General features: G+C 42.5%; 2 protein-coding genes across 9 annotated transcripts in view; one reads left to right on the forward strand and one right to left on the reverse strand.

The window, feature by feature from the left end:
• The window catches only part of riok2 (RIO kinase 2 (yeast)), a 41,302-nt gene extending 39,075 nt beyond the window's left edge, over positions 1-2,227 (reverse strand). Inside the window, exons 1-2 of one of the 4 annotated variants that reach the window (XM_067982894.1) lie at positions 1,911-2,063; positions 1,600-1,718 (exon numbers count right to left, since the gene is read on the reverse strand). In XM_067982894.1, the coding sequence (XP_067838995.1) occupies positions 1,600-1,665 (66 nt within the window). In that variant the 5' untranslated portion in view covers positions 1,666-1,718; positions 1,911-2,063. Of the gene's footprint in view, positions 1-1,599; positions 1,788-1,910 lie in introns of those variants that run through there. The other 3 variants (XM_067982895.1, XM_067982893.1, XM_067982896.1) reach the window with 3 other exon arrangements.
• Positions 1-21,692, forward strand: part of LOC137320906 (centromere protein F-like) — a 346,288-nt gene that overhangs the window by 103,718 nt on the left and 220,878 nt on the right. For 2 of the 5 annotated variants that reach the window (XM_067982889.1, XM_067982892.1), the window contains exon 1: positions 1,977-2,083. The exons of the other annotated variants lie outside the window; for them this stretch is intronic. The gene's annotated coding sequence lies outside the window, so the exon portion shown is untranslated. Of the gene's footprint in view, positions 1-1,976; positions 2,084-21,692 lie in introns of those variants that run through there. 5 annotated transcript variants of the gene reach the window in all.

Below are 21,692 nucleotides of genomic sequence, written 5' to 3' on the forward strand. Positions count from 1 at the left end.
CTAGCTTAGTGGTATAAACTGGGCGACATGGACATGTTGGGCCGAAGGGCCTGTTTCCATGTTGTAACTTCTATGATTCTATGAAAAACGACTGTTCACCACTACTCTTTGCTTTCTGTCCCTTAGACAATTTCATAGCCATGCAGCAACTGCCCCTTTAATTTCATGGGCTTCAAATTTTGCTAACAAGTCTATAATGTGGTACTTTACAACCATACTACCCTCATCAATCCACTGTTACTTCATCAAAGAACTCAATCAAGTTAGTCAAACACCATTTGCCTTGTATTAACCAATTTCTTTTTCTTTCCATTAAAAACTATTCCTTGATGTATTTAAAGAGTGGTAAACTGATGCAGTTTTATTAATACAGCTGAAAATGGGTTAATCAGGGGAAAAAAAGCCTTTTTAAATAAATGTGCCCATTCATCTGAGTGTAACTGGATTTAAAATCACTGAAAATGACTTTAAAAAACTATGCAGAACCATTTACTAGTTCAATTGAAACACACTAGTCAGTTTCTTAGAAAATTAAACTTTTTTGATATGAAAAAATTTGTAAAAAACATATCTACTAGTGTCTATGCACCTAAGAAAATGAGCACAATTTAAAGAGCCTTCCTGAACCAGCACAACCAGCGGAAACTCACAATGTCAACCAGGGGTTGTGGCAGCCAGTTCTGTGGGCAGGGCCTAATCCGGGCCAACTGAATCTTGAACAAGCGTAAAAAAGTTTGCACAAAACACAATGTAAGTGGTTTTGGGCATAACTTACATGTTTAAAATTCCCCAAACCTTTGCACTGGTCCAGCCAATTGCGCTGGAATCTGGGCACAAAAGTAGCGAAAACTCTACCCCCATGGAATTATTTGCCAGCAAAAGTCAGTGCCTTCAACAATGGGGAAGGCACACAGGTGTGCATCTAGAGCTGCTGTTATATTTTATTACATGTTTATAATGCACTATTTTGCTACTAAATTATTTCAGAAAAAATATCAAAAATTATCTCCCTTCACCTCCTTGCCCACCTCATGATGATGATGATTGTAAGGAGTCTTACAACACCAGGTTATAGTCCAACAGCTTTATTTGAAATCACAAGCTTTCGGAGCTTAGCTCCTTCGTCAGGCGATTCACCTGACGAAGGAGCTAAGCTCCGAAAGCTTGTGATTTCAAATAAAGCTGTTGGACTATAACCTGGTGTTGTATGACTCCGTACATTTGTCCACCCCAGTCAATCAATCACCGGCATCTCCACATGATGCTGATGACGACATTGCTACCAAATGTACAATCTACAGCTAGGGCAAGTAATTTATCATTCAGAAACCAGCAATTTCATTAAACCTCAAGGGTTTTTAAAAATATGAAATTGTGCCGGTCAGGTAGCAAATCGCAGCGAGCGTACAAACCGGCAGGATTTGTCGCGGGGTATCCGGTCTTACCAAATCACTCACCCCCATCGATAACCACATGTCCAACTTGCTGCAGCACAACCTGGGCTACGGGCGTAAAATGAACGGGCCAGGGGGAGGGAAGATAGATAGGCCTAGATCACCCAACACACCAGTAGATTATAGAGACACAAATGGGACTTACCCCAACCAGCACTCTGAAATCATCTCTGTCGAGGTACCTCAACAACACCACGTTCAACTTCCCCATCGCACTGAACCGTAGAACGTTGGGTTTGTTTAAATCTCCACCGAATTCCAAACCTGAAGCACAGCAACACGCGCCAGATCACTACCGCGCGCGCATATCACTCCCTCAGGTCCTCAATTACGCTTTAAAAAAATCATCGAGTTAAGAATAATAATCGCAGCTTATAAAGACGAATCAAATTATTTTAATGCCGGTATGAATTTTAAAAAAATAATTACAGAATATTTTAGTGCAGATCATATTACCTTTGGATGGTTTATTCTGAGGTTTGTTTTGTGCTTCGAGGAACTGCGAGGCCGCGGTGACGGTTGCTCAGTTTGAAGGAAAAGGTGGAGCGTTGATGTGTTAGCGGAGTTACTTACAGCTTCCATTTAACGCCGCAATTAGTTAGAGCCAAGACCTACCGCCAAAGATACAGGTGAGTATAAGCCAGTGTGCATTATTGTTATAAGAAGTAAAATACTGCGGATGCTGGAAATCTGAAATAAAAACAGAAAATGCTGGAAATACTCAGCAGGTCAGGCATCGACCTGAAACACTAACCCTACTTTCCTTTCTGGGTAGATGCCCACCTGACCTGCTGAGTATTTGCTGCTTTGTTGTTATGTGTGTATATATACACACACACGCACACGCACAACTGGCTGTCCTGTCCTAGTAAATCAACTCCTTGGAACAACCTAGTAGCTGAACAACAACTTCAAAAGAAGCTGACAACTCAGCACTGAAATAATCCTGTTAGGGTTGAAAAAAGTAGTTAACAGTGAAAGTGCAGCAGGACACAGGCTTGTCATGACTTCAGCTGCAAGTATACACAACATTTCCATAATTTGTATTGGGGTGACAGTGGACACCGCAGCCATCCTACGTCATGCACCCAACTCGGGTTAGGGTTGGGGGACGTTGGGGTTAGGGTTTAAGGTTAGGAGTAAAGGTTTAGGCTTTGGAGATATGGGGATTGCTAGTGATGCGCATTGTGTGAAATCTGAGCTGACATCTGTGCTGTTACCTTTGGTAAATGCATCCAAGTTGAATTGCAGGAAAAAGTGAAAAAAAGTATGATTTGTAGGAGTTGCAGATTTAGAAATTTCCACTGGGCGATATGAGTGCTGAAGCTGTAATTTTTTTTCAGGTATAGAGGCCATGCTCCTTCAGAAAATGTTGATGTGGCACTTGGGTGCATTTTTCAGCATTTTAAAATATACCCTGTATGTCGGAATAGCATGTTAACTTTGTATGAAGTACATGTATTATGCCAATTTTAAAAATAGAAGCAAAACATTACTGAGTCCAGGGGCTAAATTTTAACTCCCAAGAACGGGTGGGAGTGAAAATTCTGCGAATTCAGAGCGGGACCGCATCCCAGGTCCAATATGCCCACTTCCAGGTTTGACCGAGTCGCGTTTGGATGCGCGTGTGCTTCTGATACCCTAAGTCCCACCGGCACTTGAAGCCAATATTTAAAGGGCAAATTAACGTACTTAAAGGGATGAACTTTTTGTGTATTGAGTTATGCTAATCATTTTAACTTCTCCTGAACATGTCTCCCGTGGCCTCTGAAACACGTCATGGAAACAGAGGCGAGTTACAGCTGACCCTAATTTGGACCTTTACACCAGTGATTGACACATGTGAATAATAGGTGAGTTTTTACAGCAGGGCAATCAGTTCTCTCAGACAAACCTTTGACAGGGTGTTCTTTATGTTTAGACTGAGATTTCTTTATTCACACTGAGAATTTTTGTGTTCAGACATATTTACTTACGTTTTGGACCCCCTCAAACTGACAACATCAGGATGGGGAGGGCGCAATGGATCTATTCAACAGTACATCTGAGGAGGAGGCACATCACCATCCGCAGCAGGCACGGCGTGCAGCTCTGGGAGTTGCAGGTGCACAAGGTGCATACAAGGACCTGGAGAAGAGCAGGGAGGGGACCAACGGAGGGGCCGAGGTCGCAGGAGGCACTACCCACGTGAGAGGGTCTACAGACAGAGGCTGAACTTCTTGGACCTCTCTGAGGAGCAGTGCTTATGCAGGCTCAGATTGAGTCACCACTGCCCTCAATTTCTTCGCCTCCGGATCCCCCCAGGGTGCTACAGGTAACATCTCCAGGGTCTCTCGGTTGTCTGCACATAAGTGTATATGACAGGTCACGGATGGCTTGTTTGCCAGGGCATCCGACTACGTCGACTTCCCCTGCAATGACATCTGCCAGACTGAGAGGGCAGAGGGTTTCAACTCTCTGGCTGGCTTTCCATGTGTGCAGGGCACAATTGATTGCACACACGTAGAAATACGAGGACCACCACATGAGCCAGGACTGTTCATCAACCGAAAGGGATATCACTCCATCAATGCGCAGCTGGTTTGTGACCACTGGAGGAAGTTTCTGCAGGTGTGTGCTAAATTCCCTGGTAGCTGCCATGATGCCTTCATTTTGCACGAGTCCAACATCCTGGCCCTCTTCCACGCACAAGGCAGACTTAAGAGCTGACTCCTTGGAGACAAGGGATACCCCCTGCATTTGTGGCTCATGACATCTGTGAGAAACCTCACCAATGAGGCTCAGCAGCAGAACAACGACAGACACATCACCGCCAGGTCTGTCATTGAACAAGCCATAGGAATGCTGAAGATGCACTTCAGGTGCTTGGATCGATCTGGGAGAGCCCTTCAGTACTCACCGGTGAGGGTGTGTAGAATAATAGTCATGTGTTACGTTTTGCACAACATTGCTCAGCAGGGAGGGTTACAGGTGGAGGAGCTCGAATGCGCTCACAAAGTATCCTCATCTGCCGGCAACGTTGAAGAAGACTATGAGTAGGAGGAGGACGAAGATGGGGAACCCATCGCCAGAGTAGCGGCGCATGTGGCTGCTCGTGATGCCGGGGATTCACTTATTTCTAACAGGTTCTTATAATGAGATCTGCAACGTGAAGATAATGAACGACTCAGACCGCCTGGAACAATCACCAATACCAGTCCCCACCCCCCTCCATTTGCACAAAACAGTCCTTCAACCACGCAAACACCCATTGTACACGTGCCCAATGGGTGGCATCATGTCTGGGCATTCATGATGAAGCACATGAAAAGCGCTTTCACAAAAGGGATTCGAGGATGGGCAGGACGTGGCAGTGGTGGTGACAATTATAACATTTCATGTGGATTTAATAAAAAACAAATATAAATGAAAAACATGACATTCTCTCAGACACCCTTGTACATACCCTTGGTAATTACAAAATCTTAGGTTTCCTCTTCCTTGCACTTCTACGTGGTGCATTATGTGTGGCTTCAGCAGAGGTAGTGGCATGTTGCTCAGATTCATGCCCTAACTGCTTAGATGCTTTCGGCCTTCTAGATTTTAGAGCCCGTGAGGGCCCTGCCAAAGACTGCTCCACCTGCACCTGTGCAGTGGCAGACTCTGACGTCGGGAGAGGAGGCAGCATTGTGGGTACTGGTTGTGGGGGGTGGGGGCAACGGGTGAGACGTGGGAGCGCTTTGAGCGGAGTCCCCACTTCCATGTCTTCTTTCGCCATCATCCCTCTCCCGGGTCAGCGCAACATCACTCCCACCACTCTCCTGGACAGAAGGCTGGTGAGGAGATGTGGCACTTTCTAAGACCACTGATAAAGTTTCTGTCTGCCTGCTTAAGCCGATAGACATGTTGGTATCCAGAGTCCTCATGGCCGTTGTCATGGCCTGCATGGACTCGTTTGAGAGCTGTGCTTGAAGCTCAATGAAGGCTGCCATTCTTTCCATCAAAGACATTCCCCCACTTACCTGCATCACCAATCCACTAACGATGGAGTTGGACTCCTCCAACCTATCCGCTAGTGTGGAGAGTGTGCGTGACACCTTTTCTGTTACCTCGATCATTCTCACTCTCAACAATGTCCCCCAGGGGTTCATCATCTGCGTCCAGTTGAGCAGAGCTTGGAGACGAGTGCGCCCCTCCCGATGCGGACTCTCCACAGCTGGCCCTGCACCAGTATCGCTCATGCACGCTTGTGAGTGTTGAATCACCAAGTGACAACCCAACTATCCGTCTAACAGGACCCACCAAAGTGTGAGTATCTGCACTTGAGCATGGCTGGATGTGATGTGACGGTACTTCCTCAGAGGAATTGAGCTCCTCTGAGGAATCGTCTGCCTCGTCATCAATCCTTGAAGGCCCTGGAAGAGAACATAAAGCAATATTAAAAATCATTGCTGAAGTTAGTTTGCAATGAGCATACTGAGGTGTGCAACAGGTCAATCATTGATAACATCAATTCATGATGTGTGTGAAGGATGTTAAAGTTCTGTCACCAGTTGTTTGCGGGTTGCCAGTCTCGCCATCTCCGACGGCCAGGCATTCAACCGTGCGGCTGAGATCCAACACCACCTCCTCCGCATCTGTCAGGAGCACTATTTGTGATGGCCCCCCTCCACTCCTACTCCTCTCCCATGCATTTTGCGCTCTCCACCTACAAGGGGAGAAAGAACAGACGTGTGAGTGAGTGAAGGTGACGTGGTCACCCGATAGATGAATTGCTTTGGGTGAGGCTGACAATGAAACAGACGCATCAGAGGGTGAGTATCAGACAGATTCATCATATTGCTTCACATTGGGGTGAGTGGGATTGGTGGGTTCACAAATGGGGAGGTGAGGAAGTACACAGAAAGTGAAGGTAAGTTGATGATGAGACTTAAGTGGATGTGAGGAGTGATGTGATGGAGTATGCTTGGCAAGACAGAATGAGAGGGGGGTAATTGTACTCACTTTTCCTGACCTGGTTAGGTCATGAAAGCGCTTCTTGCATTGTACCTACGACCTTGCCACCTTGCTCCTGCTGCTCAGCTCCTCTGCCACCTCCAGCCACATCTTCTTGGTGGCGCTTCCTCTGGTCAGCCGGGTATAGTATTTCCCATCTGCTCCTGACACCAGCCAGTAGCAACTCAAGAGAGGAGTTGTTAAAAGGGATGCTGCCTTACATGTGTGATGCTTCATCTCTGAAGATTCCTCTTTTCTCCTTCAAAATCCATGCTTGCAATGGAACTTTAAATACTCCAGTTCACAGCACGTAATTTGGGTGCACAGTACGCCCGCTGCACAGCTTGGAGACTCAAAACCCGGAAGTAACATTAAGGGCCTTCAATTTAGCCGTGATCGCTCGAGCTGACGTGCAGCAAATTTTTCCAGGTTTCCCACGCTCACTCACCCGCTGAGTTCCCGCCGCCATGTTAAAATTATGCCCCAGCCATCAGAAGAGATAAAAATTAAACAATAGAATTGAATAAGTTCACATACTCATTTTTTTCTTTCATTTGTTAGAATGTGTGTTAATGAAATAACAATTAAACACAGTTACGTCTCATTTGTTACCAGTCCATTGTTCCCTAACAATGTCACTCTTTCTCCTTTCTCATTCCCTCCCCAGCATTGATGACAATTTAGGGGCACACATGTGAAAATCCAAACAAATGAAATTATTTGTGCAAAATATATATTTTGAAAGATAATTATTTTGCCACTAGCTATATTGAGTAAACCAATTTGAAAATTTTAAAAATTCTATGTACAAAACAATTCTCATGGTAACTGCAGCTTTAAGAAAAGCTCATATTAGGTAAACTCTTATACTTACCTTATCCTGCATGGTCAATGTATTGCAAAAAATTAAAATAACACCAACATCATTTTAAAAAATACTAGCAGATCTCCTGTGATGTTGTTCATGCTGAGAGTATATCATGGGGGTGAATTTCCACGGGGAGTCTCTCGCCAAAGTTATGACGGAGCAGTTGAAGGACCATGGAAACTCTGGAAAAACATTTTTCTGGGGTTTCTCAGCTCTTCTGATGAAATGATGGCAAACAAATAGGAAAACCCATGTGGAAATTCATCCCGGTATTAAAATAGGGTTGTTTATACCATGAAGACCACTGACTTATAACATTGAAAAGTCAAATTCTGTTTTTATTAAATGGTATTCTGGGATTTTTACTAGTGATTTGGGGATGGAATTCCATGACTCTTACCATCATTCTCTGAAAACGGTAAATGAACATAGGAACATAAGAACAGGAGCAGGCCATTCAGCCCCTTGTGCCTGCCCTGCCATTTTTAAAAATTTATTCGTTCATGGGATGTGGGCATCGCTGGCGAGGCCGGCATTTATTGCCCATCCCTAATTGCCCTTGAGAAGATGGTGGTGAGCTGCCTTCTTGAACCGCTGCAGTCCATGTGGTGACGGTTCTCCCACAGTGCTGTTAGGAAGGGAGTTCCAGGATTTTGACCCAGCAACGATGAAGGAACGGTGATATATTTCCAAGTTGGGATGGTGTGTGACTTGGAGGGGAACGTGCAGGTGGTGTTGTTCCCATGTCCCTGCTGCTCTTGTTCTTCTAGGTGGTAGAGGTTGTGGGTTTGGGAGGTGCTGTCGAAGAAGCCTTGGCGAGTTGCTGCAGTGCATCCTGTGGATGGTGCACACTGCAGCCACAGTGCGCCGGTGGTGAAGGGAGTGAATGTTTAGGGTGGTGGATGGGGTGCCAATCAAGCGGGCTGCTTTATCTTGGATGGTGTCGAGCTTTTTGAGTGTTGTTGGAGCTGCACTCATCCAAGCAAGTGGAGAGTATTCTATCACACTCCTGACTTGTGCCTTGTAGATGGTGGAAAGGCTTTGGGGAGTCAGGAGGTGAGTCATGGCTGATCTGTGATCTAATTCCATATACCTGCCTTTGGCCCATATCTCTTAATACCTTTGGTTGCCAAAAAGCAATCTATCTCAGATTTAAATTTAGCAATTGAGCTAGTATCAATTGCTGTTTGCGGAAGAGAGTTCCAAACTTCTACCACCCTTTGTGTGTAGAATTATTTTCTAATCTCACTCTTGAAAGGTCTGGCTCTAATTTTTAGACTGTGCCCCTACTCCTAGAATCCCCAACCAGCGGAAATAGTTTCTCTCTATCCACCCTATCTGTTCCCCTTAATATCTTATAAACTTCGATCAGATCACCCCTTAACCTTCGAAACTCCAGAGAATACAACCCCAATTTGTGTAATCTCTCCTCGTAACTTAACCCTTGAAGTCTGGGTATCATTCTAGTAAACCTACACTGCACTCCCTCCAAGGCCAATATGTCCTTCCGAAGGTGCAATGCCCAGAACTGCTCACAGTACTCCAGGTGCGGTCTAACCAGGGTTTTGTACAGCTGCAGCATAACTTCTGCCCCCTTGTACTCTAGTCCTCTAGATACAAAGGCCAGCAGTCCATTAGCCTTATTGATTATTTTCTGCACCTGTTCATGACACTTCAATGATCTATGTCCCTGAACCCCTAAGTTCCTTTGGACATCCACTGTTTTTAACTTTTTACCATTTAGAAAGTACCCTGTTCTATCCTTTTTTGATCCAAAGTGGATGACCTCACATTTGCCTACATTGAATTCCATTTGCCACAGTTTTGCCCATTCACCAAATCTATTAATATCCCTTTGTAATTTTATGTTTTCATCTACACAGCTTACCATGCCACCAATCTTTGTGTCATTGGCAAAATTAGATATGAGACTTTCTATGCCTTCATCTAAGTCATTAATAAATATTGTGAATAGTTGAGGCCCCAAGACAGATCCCTGCGGGACTCCACTAGTCACATCCTGCCAATGTGAGTACCTACCCATTATCCCTACTCACTGTCGCCTTTCGCTCAGCCAACTTCCTAACCAAGTCCGTATTTTTCCCTCAATTCCATGGGCTTCTATCTTAGCTAACAGTATCTTATGTAGGACCTTATCAAATGCCTTCTGGAAGTCCATATAAATAACATCCATTGACATTCCCCTGTCCACTACTTTAGTCACCTCTTCAAAAAATTCAATCAGGTTTGTCAGGCATGACCTACCTTTCACAAATCCATGCTGGCACTCTTTGATTAACTGAAAATTCTCGAGGTGTTCAGTCACCTTATCCTTAATTATAGACTCCAGCATTTTCCCCACAACAGATGTTAGACTAACTGATCTATAATTCCCTGGTTTCCCTCTCTCTCCTTTCTTAAAAAGCGGAGTGACATGTGCAATTATCCAATCTAGAGGAACAGTTCCAGAATCTAGAGAACTTTGAAAGATTATAGTTAAGGCATCTGCAATGTGCTCACCTACTTCCTTTAAAACCCTGGGACAGAAACCATCTGGTCCTGGGGATTTGTCACGTAAAAATGAAACCCCAGAAGAAAATGTTGTAAACTTTCAGTGACATCAGAACGGAAGGGGGTAGGCAAAAGAAGCACCTGCACCCTCCTCCTGTATTTTACAATGCTTTTTTAAAAACGTGTGGACATCCAGCAGAACCCAGTCCCAAATTCCGCTTTCTCTCTCTTCCCCCGTCGAGCGTGGGCCCTCTTAGCCCTAGGAATTTCATAGCTGTGAAGTTGTGTTAAATATTTTGAAATATCAAAATAGGTCTTTTTTAAAATTTGTACACTAGATGTGGATGATGCTGGCAAGGCCACATTTATTGATTATCTCTAATTGCCCTGAGAAGGTGATGGGCCTTCACCTGCAGTCCTTATGTTGATAATGCTCCTATGGTGGTGATAGGTCAGGAATTCCAGGATTTTGACCCAGCGATAATGAAGGAGCAGTGATATATGTTCAAGTCAGGAGGTGATGGTATTCCCACATCATAGCTGCTCTTGTCTTTCTGGACTGTGTGTCCAGTGCACTTAGCCATTTCTTAATGTCATGTGGAATGAATGGAAATGGTTGAAAATTGTAAAAAGGTAAGAACTTCTTCTGATTTCCAGAATGACTCTTTAATATATCTATTTTTAAATTGTTAAAACAATGCTGTTTTATATTATGTGGTATAGATTGCACTGTTTAATTCAAAAGTAAGATTTTTAAAATTATGTAGTGAATTAGCAGTACAACTTACGCACCGAAGAGACCATTAGGATACTTTTAATTGATCGCTTTTGAAAGTAGCCTGATAATGGGCTAGAATATACTGTGAGTGGCGAATGAATGGCGCCTGCTGTTCGTTGGACTTGTCCTTGCCCACGTACTCTCCATGAGCTTTTGCTCTGGAAGTTACTGGAGATCCAAACAGCATGGCGCCCTCTACAGGGCATCCGGGACCTGTGTGAACAGGGCAAGCAACAGTATTTCTCCTTAACCAATCAGATTGAAGAATCGTTAATGAGCAGCGTAGAGTCTGAACCAGGAAGTGCAAGTTAGAATTGTGAATTCAATGTCAAATCAGGTACAGAAAGAGAAATAAACAGAGGAAAAGAAAATTGGATTAAGAGAGACAGATAAAAGAGACTGAATGAAAAAGTTTTTAAAAAAATTATTTAAATTTAAAAAAATCTCCAACAACAATTAAAAGCTGAAGGAATGAGACCCACACTTGTAAAAGTTAATTTTCAGTGCCAGAGAGGTTGTTTGGCAGTAATTAAGACTTACCATATTGTTAAAAGGGTTAAAAGGTTAATATGCATGGGTAATGTTGCAGTGATTGCCTTACAAATTCAATCTTTCAGTTTAACTATCAAGATCAGGGAACTGTTAAGATTGAGATTTGTATGATCAAAAAATATGGGACTGATTATAAACCCGTTTACATATATGGACTTGTGTTTAGTTTTCAGAGTGATATTTATCAAAATTGGAATGACATTTAAACCAAAGTGAATGACACTCCCTCCAAACAAGTGAGCCTTGGCAGGTATGATTCAGTGAGTGAGGACATCCTGAAGTGTCACCTGACATAACATTACAGACCACTGATTCTGCCATGAAACCTGTGGACTAGGAACACAAAAAAGACCAAAAGCTAAATAAAACTGATCCCCACAAACTCTGATAAATTGAAGTGATGACAATTAAATAATCCAATGGAGGAGTTCAGATGGTAGTGATTGCAAGGAAATATTATGATTTCTTACTAATTATTCCTTCCTATCCACCTGTAAAGGGAGAGAAAAATACTATACCATCAGGGAAATCCTGAAGGAAGATAGAAATGAAAGTCTGCTGTTGTGAATTTTCTACCAAAATGGTATTGCCAGTTTCTAAAAAAAATTATATGCCATCTTCTTCTGTCCCTCAATGTTCTGAATGGTCATGCATAATACTACTAACAAGTTGGGGAATGCTGTATTACTCAGCTAAATAGTATTGTTTTCCCTGAGTCACTGCTGGGAAAGCCCTTTCAAGAAATGCAGCCCCTGCCCCTCCCTTGATCCCCCTCAACCAGATTCTAAGTTGGCTTTGACAATGAAGTTGGGGCTGGGGATGTTCTGGTCGCAAAGGCAGGGGAAACCGTCACAGTATGGGGAAGAGTTGGCAAAAGTAGTGGGGAATTGTATTTCTTAAAAGGGCTTTTTCACTAATGATGGAGCTTGTATTATTGAAAATATTTCTGATAATAGAATTTGTGAGTTGTTTAGCCTTCTCTGCCAAACCCGAGTTGTTTTTGATTGGATAAAGAAAGAACTTGCAATTATGTAATGCCTTTCATGACCTCAGGATACCCCAAAGTGCCTCACAGCCAATGAAGTGCACTAGAAGCGTAGGAAAACTCAGCAGCCAATTTGCACACAGCAAGGTTCCACAAACAGCAATGAAATAAATGCCCAGATAATCTGTTTGAGTACAGTTAGTTGAAGGATACACGTTGGCCAGGTCATCAGAAGAACTCCCCTGCATCTCTTCAAATAGTGCTGTGGGATCTTTTACATCCATCTGGGAGAGCAGACAGGGCCTACATTTAAAGTCTCTTCTGAAAGACAGCACCTCCAACAGTACAGCACTCCTTTAAGTACTGCACTGAAATGTCAGCCTAGATTATGTACTCAAGTCTCTAGGTAATTGGTTGCCATTTAATGGCGTTGGCACATTTCGTCTATAACAGTTCAATGCTAATAGTGAAAATGTGCATTTATGCTGGCAATACACTGCAGGTTTTCAACTAGCAGCTCTTCCCTCACAAAAATATGTCATCGTTCACTTTTGTAGTTACACATTTAGCCAATATTGGTTAATGCCAGAAGCGCAGTATATGTAGGCTTAGCTGTACTATGCTAGACAGAGATAATTGTCCAATGGTTTTTCAGACATTGATCCGGATGAGTTGTGTATGGTATTCCAGTCAGACCATACTTGGAGTGTTGTACCTAATTCTCATTAACGGGACACAAGGAAGACATTCAAGCCCTGCAGAGAAGATTCATGAGACAGATCACTTGCGTCAGAGGACTGAGTTGTGATGAAAGACTGGAGAATCTTGAGCTTTTCAGTTTTGAAAGGAGATAACTGAAAGAGAATATCATAGAATTATACAAGATAATATATTGAATTGAAAAGAAAATCCAGAATATTACTTAAAATTAAGCTGTGACAGTAGGTCAAAGAGGCACAAGTTGAAATTATTGAAAGGCAAAGTTAGGACTGATGTCAGGAAGTCCTACTTCACACAAAGAATGATCAACACATAGAAGTGAGGAAGGAGAAAATCTCCGAAAGGAGAAAATCTCCGAAAGCTTGTGAATTTAAAATAAAATTGCTGGACTATAACTTGGTGTTGTAAAATTGTTTACAACACATAGAATGTACTTCTGGTATGGTAGTGGAGTCAAAAGTCCTGGAATCATTTTAGAAACAATTTGATCATGAGATGGGGATTGGTTCTTTCTGAATGGATGAGCTAGAATGGCCTTCCTCATCTGTAACTGTCTTGTAAATTTGTAGGATGAAGATCCGAACTTAATCAATACTTCACCCAGGTGAAGATTGTAAATTAAATTTACTGATTCAAGCAAACCAGTAGAAGAACCAACCCAAGATAATTCCATACGTTCTTTGACATATATTTGAATGGGGGATTGCAAGCAAGAGAGGGGGTCTTTATTTGGAAAACATATCGTGCCAGAATTTGCTGTGACAGGTCGTCTAACAGCGAAAGTAAACGTGGGTCCCTTAGGGGCAGAGACGGGAGAAATTATAACGGGGAATAAGGAAACGGCAGAGACGTTAAACAAATATTTTGTATCTGTCTTCACAGTGGAAGACACAAAAACCATTCGGGGAATAGTGGGGAACCAAGGATCTAATGAGAGTGAGCAACTTAAAGTAATTAAGATTAGTAAAGAAAAAGTACTGGTGAAATTAATGGGACTAAAAGCTGTCAAATTCCCTGGACCTGATGGCCTATGTCCTAGGGTTTTAAAAGAGGTGGCTGCAAAGATAGTGGATGCACTGGTTTTGATCTTCCAGAATTCCCTTGTTTCTAGAATGGTCCCTGTGATTAGAAGGTAGCAAATGTAACCCCGCTATTCCAGAAAGGAGGGAGAGAGAAAACGGAACTATGGGCCAGTTAGCCTGACATCAGTAGTAAGGAAACTGCGAGAATCTATTATTAAGGACGTAGTAAAGGGCGCTTAGAAAATCATGATACGATTAGGCAGAATCAACACGGTTTTATGAAAGGGAAATCGTGTTTGACAAAGCTATTAGTTTTTTGAGGGTGTAGCTAGCAGGGTAGATAAGGGGGAACCAGTGGATGTAGTATATTTGGATTTTCAAAAGGCATTTGATAAGGTGCCACACAAGAGGTTGTTATACAAGATTAGGGCTTATGGGAATGGGGGTAATATATTAGCATGGATTGAGGATTGGTTAATGGACAGAAAACTGAGAGTAGGAATAAACGGGTCATTTTCGGGTTGGTAACTAGTGGGGTGCTGCAAGGATCAGTGCTTGGGCCTCAGCTGTTTACGATCTAGATCAATGACTTAGATAAGGAGACCGAGTGTAATGTATCCAGGCTTGCTGATGATACAAAGCTAGGTGGGAAAGTAAGCTGTAAGGAGGATGCAAAGAGGCTGCAGAGGGATATAGACACGATAAGTGAGTGGGCGAGAAGGTGGCAGATGGAGTATAATGTGGGGAAATGTGAAAATATCCACTTTGGTAGGAAGAATAGAAAAGCATAATATTTTTAAAAAGGTGAGAGACTAAGAAATGTTGGTATTCAGAGGGATTTGGGTGTCCTTGTATATGAATCACGGAAAGTTAACATGCAGGTTTTGATAAGGTCCCACACAAGAGGTTAGTGTGCAAAATTAAAGCATATGGGATTGGTGGTAATATACTGACATGGATTGAGAATTGGTTGACAGACAGGAAACAGAGAGTAGGAATAAACGGGTCTTTTTCCAGGTGGCAGGCAGTGGCTAGTGGGGTACCGCAGGGATCAGTGCTTGGGCCCCAGCTATTCACAATATATAAATGATTTGGATGAGGGAACTAAATGTAACATTTCCAAGTTTGCAGATGACACAAAGCTGGGGTGGAATGTGAGCTGTGAGGAGGATGCAAAGAGGCTCCAATATGATTTAGAGAAGTTGGGTGAGTGGGCAAGAACATGGCAGATGCAGTATAACGTGGATGAATGTGAGGTTATCTATTTTGGTTGTAAAAACAGAAAGGCAGATTATTATCTGAATGGTGATAGATTGGGAAAAGGGGAGGTGCAACGAGACCTGGGTGTCCTTGTACACCAGTCGCTGGAAGCGAGCATTCAGGTGCAGCAAGCAGTTAGGAAGGCGAATGGTATGTTGGCGATCATTGCCAGAGGATTTGAGTACAGGAGCAGGGATGTCTTACTGCAGTTGTACAGGGCCTACGTGAGACCACATCTGGAGTATTGTGTGCAGTTTTGGTCTCCTTATCTAAGGAAGGATATCCTTGCCATGGAGGAAGTGCAATGAAGGTTTACCAGATTGATTCCTGGGATGGCAGGACTGACTTATGAGGAGAGATTGGGTTGACTAGGCCTATATTCACTAAAGTTTAGAAGAATGAGAGGTGATCTTATGGAAACATATAAAATTCTAACAGGACTAGACAGACTAGATGCAGGGAGGATGTTCCCGATGGCTGGGGAGTCGCGAACCAGGGGTCACAGTCTCAGGATACGGGGTATGCCGTTTAGAACCAAGATGAGGAGAAATTTCTTCACTCAGAGTGGGTGAACCTTTGGAATTCTTTACCACAGAAGGCAGTGGAGGCCAAGTCATTAGATGTATTCAAGAAGGAGATAGATATATTTCTTAATGCTAAAGGGATATAGGGAAAAAGCGGGAACAGGGTACAGAGTTAGACGATCAGCCATGATCATTTTGAATGGCGGAGCAGGCCCGAAGGGCTGAATGGCCTACTCTTGCTCCTATTTTCTGTTTCTATGTACAGCAAGCAATTAGGAAGGCAAATGGTATGTTAGCCTTTATTGCAAGGGGTTTGGAGTATAAGAGTAAGGAGGTCTTGCTGCAATTATATAAGGCTCTGGTGAGACCACATCTGGAGTACTGTGTACAGTTTTGGTCTCCTTACCTAAGGAAGGATATACTATAAGGAAGCATATCAATTAGAAGAATGAGAGGTGACCTCATTGAAACGTATAAAATTCTTAGAGAGCTTGATAGGGTAGATGCTGAGAGGCTGTTTCCCCTGGCTGGAGAGTTTAGAACTAGGGGTCATAGTCTCAAGATAAAGGGTAGGCCATTTAGGACCGAGATGAGGAAAAATGTCTTCACTCAGAGGGTTGTGAATCTTTGGAATTCTCTGCCCAGAGGGCTGTGGATGCTCAGTCATTGAGTATATTCAAGACTGAGAGCGACAGATTTTTGGACACTAAGGGAATCAAGGGATATGGGGATAGGGCGGAAAAGTGGAGTTGAGGTGGAAGATCAGCCAGTATCTTATTGAATGGTGGAGCAGGCTCGAGAGGCCATATGGCCTACTCCTGCTCCTATTTCTTACATTCTTGTGTCTGCCGTTAGTTAGGTTTTCCCTTGCCTGTTTAGACTTTTAGATTTTTTGATTTTTTGCATGGCAAGTTGCTGGAGTTGCGAGCTGATAACATCGCAGCGAGGGAAACAGGGCATCTTGAGACCTGAGTGAACAGGGCAAGCAACTGTGTATGTCCTTAACCAATGAGATTGAAGGATTGTGAAATTAACAGCACGAGGTCTGAGAAGGAAGTGTAAATTAGAGTGGGTGAATTCAATGGAAAATCAGGTACAGAAAGAGAAATAAAGCAGGGGAAAGAAAGATTGGATTAAGAGGGAGACAAAGGAAAAGTTTTAAAAAATTAAATTTTACATTTTTAAAATCTCCAACAACAATTAAAACCTGAAGGAATGAGACTCCACAGTTGTAATAGTTAATTTTCAGTGCCAGAGTTTGACTGGCAGTGATTAACACTTATCACATCGTTAAATGGATACTTAGACTGAAATGGACAAGATTTAACTTTTTGTGGCGAGTTTAGTTCGTATCTACTGTGCAAATATAGCAACAACACGATGCCTTTTTCGCGAAGCTAACGGTGGAGTGACCCACCGGTCAGCAACTTTTGCATATCCTGTTTGACCACGCATCTGCCCCTCGCCTGAAGTTGCTGTAGCATTTGCTCATAAATAATAGAGATCTTAATAGATTAAGTGAATGGCAAAACTATGGAAAATGGATTTCAATGTAGGCAATTGTGAAGTCATCCACTTTGGACCTAAAAAAGATAGATCAGAGTACTTTCTAAATGATGAAAAGCTCGAGATAGTGGAGGTCCAAAGAGACTTAGGGGTCCATGTACACAGATCATTAAAATGTCATGGACAAGTACAGAAAATAATCAAAATGCGAATGGAATGCTAGCCTGTATATCTAGAGAACTAGTATACAAGGGGGTAGAAGTTATGCTACAGCTATACAAAGCCCTGGTTAGACCTCACCTGGAGTACCAAGTTCAGTTCTGAGCACCGCACCTTAGGAAGGAAAGATTGGCCTTGGAGGGAGTGCAGCATAGATTTACTAGAATGATACCTGGACTCCAAGGGTTAAATTACGAGGCGAGATTACACAAACTAGGGTTGTATTCCCTGGAATTTAGAAGATTAAGGGGTGATTTGATCAAAGTTTCCAAGATATGAAGGGGAACTGATAAGGTAGATAGAAACTATTTCTGCTGTTTGGAGAGTCTAGGACTAGGGGCCATAGCCTAAAAATTAGAGCCAGGACTTTCAGGAGTGAAGTTAGGAAACACTTCTACACGCAAAGAGTGGTAGAAGTTTGGAACTCACTTCCGTAAATGGCAGTTGATGCTAGCTCAATTGTTAATTTTAAATCTGAGATGATAGATTTTTGTTAATCAAAGGTATTAAGGGATATGGGGCTAAGGCGGATATATGGAGTTAGATCACAGATCAGCCATGATCTTATTGAATGGCGGAACCGGCTCGAGGGGCTAAATGGCCTACTCCTGTTCCTATGCTCCGATAACGATGAGCGCCATTAGCCTCACTGTTGTTTTGACAGCAAATTCTGGCCCATCAAATTCTCAAAGTGGAATATTTTACTGCAGTACATGTTTGTGCCAGCAGAGGGAGATGTAATATTTACCTAATATTAGTGCTCCCTCTAGTCGGAGAAGCCAGACAATAACAAGCAGATTTCTACATTTTGCCTTAGGACCTAAATATTTTGACATTAAGAACAATAGAAATGTCAAAGATAAGATTCTACCTATAGAAGCTCATCCCTCTACTACAGGGGTAGCCAACTGACATTTTTCTGAGCTGCATGTGACTGTTCTGTGGCTGAAGTGCAGTTCTTTGAATGCATTGTTAAGCACCTATCAGTGTTCTCAATTCCAATGAGAGATGCAGACTAACAAGGACAAACAGAGGTGAGAGTTGTGGTGCTCTCACCCCTGACTCAAAGTCATGGGTTCAAGCCCCACTCCAGAGACTTGAGCACATGATCGAGGCTTCACTGCAATTCTGAAGGAGTGCTGCACTGTCGGAGGAGCCGGAATTCGGATAAAATGTTAAACCAAGTCTGCCCTCTCCGGTAGACTTAAAAGATCCCATGGCAATTTTCAATGAAGAGCAGGGAAGTTCTCTTGGTGTCCTGGCCAACATTTTTCTTCAGCCAACACCATCAAAAACAGATTATCTGGTCATTGATTGCATTGCTATTTGTGGGAAATTGCTGCGCTTAAATTGGCTGCCATATTGCCTTACATTACAATAGTGACTACACTTCCAAAATACTTCACTGCATGTGAAGTGCTTTGGGACATCCTGAGGACATGAAAGGCAATATATAAGTGCAAGTTCTTTCTTCTTTAATATAAAGGATGTGATTAGCTTAACAAAACAGACAGCCTTCTTCACCTTCTGATCTGGCTAACCAATATATTTTGATTTAATTGCAAAGTAAAAGAATTGATTTTAGCTACAGTGTCCAGCAGGGGTCCTACTGCGCATATTCTGTTTTTAAACAATAAGCCAGTTCATAGCCCAGCAAAGAAGCAAATGGGAAGTGACCTTGCCACCACTGTTATAAGCACAAACATTCAGCAGGCACTGCAGCAGACAATGACAGATTCTGCTACCTAGAGTGGAGACACAGTTTATGAGAAGAAAGCCATTCAGTAATTGTACAAAAGATAGGGACTGAGAAATACAGGGAAAGAAGGAATGTAATAGGGACAAGGAGAAGGGTAATGAGAGACATGGAATGAGAAGGAAGAACTAATGAGACAGGGAATGAGAGAGAGAATGAGGGATAGAAACAAGAAGCAGGAATGTGAGAGGAATGGGGAGATAGAGAATGAAATAGGAAGTGAAAGAGGCAGTGAGAGAGGGAAGAGGAAACTGGAGGGTGAGAGAAGAGGAGTAAGAGAGTACAATCCAGATTTCAAATAAATGATTGCAAACAAAAAGTATGTCACATTGAATGGGCTAGGTTTCAAAATTTCTTGCATTGTATATTTGTAGTTATAGTCAGAGTATCAGTGAGCATACTAGTGTTTATTGTATTTGAATTTGAGACTCTTTGTTGAAGTACAGTTTCTTTTTTGCTGGCTTTTAAACTTTGAAAAGTGGGCTACATCAACTCCAATACATCCACTCGAATCATAGACCACTTCCCTCAGACACTGACATTATTAAATTTGGTAGATTATGAAATTAGTATCTATTTCAAGGTCTGCAATTAAATACAGAGCAATTAACAGTGGACTGTACTTAGTAGACATTGTCGTGCTTTAAGAATAAAACAAAATATCACCTTCATAAAATTGAGTATTCAGATCTTAATCATAACAAAAATGTGAGGGAGTATTTTAACCTTATTCACCTTCTGGTGAATGAACCTTACTATAAATTATTCAACTTACATTTTTCAACAATAGATAAAGCTATTGATGTATTTTAGTACTTATTTTGTTAATAAAATGATTTTGATGTTATTCTGTAATTCAAGATCTGAGTAATGGATCACATATGTCAACAGTTCTTCATTATTATCCATACAGTTGAACTTGAGCTTGGTCTGCACTTGGGGCTTATCACCTGTACTGGCATTATATTCCTCATCTGAGATATTAAGGTATCTAATATCTGCAATATGCCTGCTGTACAGGCCAAAGAAGAAACCCAACAGATTGATTTTTTTCTTACCAATTTTCTCTCCTCCCCTCCTTTCCTGAAAGTGTAAACTCTCTGCTGAGATGCAATTTATGAATTCTGGTCATCCTCTGGTGCTGAGTCCAAGTGGCCATTGTTCATGTGTGAGCATTGATGGTTATTGTCAGCATACTATTCTGATTGCGGGGATTATTGCAGCTAAACTGATATATATTAATGCCTTGGTGTACAGGGCACAATTTCAAAATTTGTAGATGACACAAAACTTAGAAGTGTAGTAAACAGTGTGGAGGATAGTAATCATAGAATGATAGAAAGGTTATAGCATGGAAAGAGGCCATTCGGCCCATTGAGTCCACGCCAGCTCTATGCAAGAGCAATCCAGCTGGTCCCACTCCACCGCCCTATCCCCGTAGCCCTGCAAATTTCTTCCTTTCAAGTACTTATCCAGTTCCCTTTTGAAGGCCACGATTGAATCTGCCTCCAGCACCCCCTCGGGCAGTGCATTCCAGATCCTATCCACTCGCTGTGTGAAAAAGTTTTTCCTCATGTCACCTTTGGTTCTTTTGCCAATCACCGTAAATCTATGTCCTCTGGTTCTTGACACTTCCACCAATGGGAACTGTTTCTCTCTATCTACTCTGTCTAGACCCTTCATGGTTTTGAATACCTCTATCAAATCTCCTCGCAACCTTCTCTGTTCCAAGGAGAACAACCCCAGCTTCTCCAGTCTATCCATGTAACTGAAGTCCCTCATCCCTGGAATCATTCTTAGAAATCTCTTTTGCACCTTCTCTAAGGCCTTCACATCCTTCCTAAAGTGCGGTGCCCAGAACTGGACACAATACTCCAGTTGTGGCCGAACCAGTGTTTTTTAAAGGTTCATCATGACTTCCTTGCTTTTGTACTCTATGCCTCTAATTATAAAGCCCAGGATCCAGTATGCTTTTTTAACCGCTTTCTCAACCTGCCCTGCCACCTTCAATGATTTGTGCACATATGCCCCCAGATCTCTTTGATCCTGTACCCCTTTTAGAATTGTGCCCTCTATTTTATATTGCCTCTTCTTGTTCTTCCTACCAAAATGTATCACTTCGCATTTTTCTGCGTTAAATTTCATCTGCCACGTGTCGCCCATGCCACCAGCCTGTCTATATCCTCTTGAAGTCTATCCTCACTGTTTACTACCATTCCAAGTTTTGTGTCATCCACTCTTCAATAGACTTCAAGGGGACATAGGCTGGTGGAATGGGCGGACACATGGCAAGTGAAATTTAACGCAGAGAAGTGCGAAGTGATACATTTTGGCACGAAGAACGAGGAGAGACAATGTAAACTAAATGGTACAGTTTTAAAGAGGGTGCCGGAACAGAGAGACCTATGTGCACAAATCTTTGAAAGTGGCAGGACAGTTTGAGAAAGTGGTTAAAAAAGCTATCAGGATTTTGGGCTTCTTAAATAGAGACATAGGGTTCAATTTTAAAAGGGTGGTGGGTTGGCGGGGTGGGGGTGAAGGTGCACGTGGCAAACCTGAATTT

Source organism: Heptranchias perlo, chromosome 4 (assembly GCF_035084215.1).
Source record: "Heptranchias perlo isolate sHepPer1 chromosome 4, sHepPer1.hap1, whole genome shotgun sequence".
NCBI lineage: Eukaryota > Metazoa > Chordata > Chondrichthyes > Hexanchiformes > Hexanchidae > Heptranchias > Heptranchias perlo.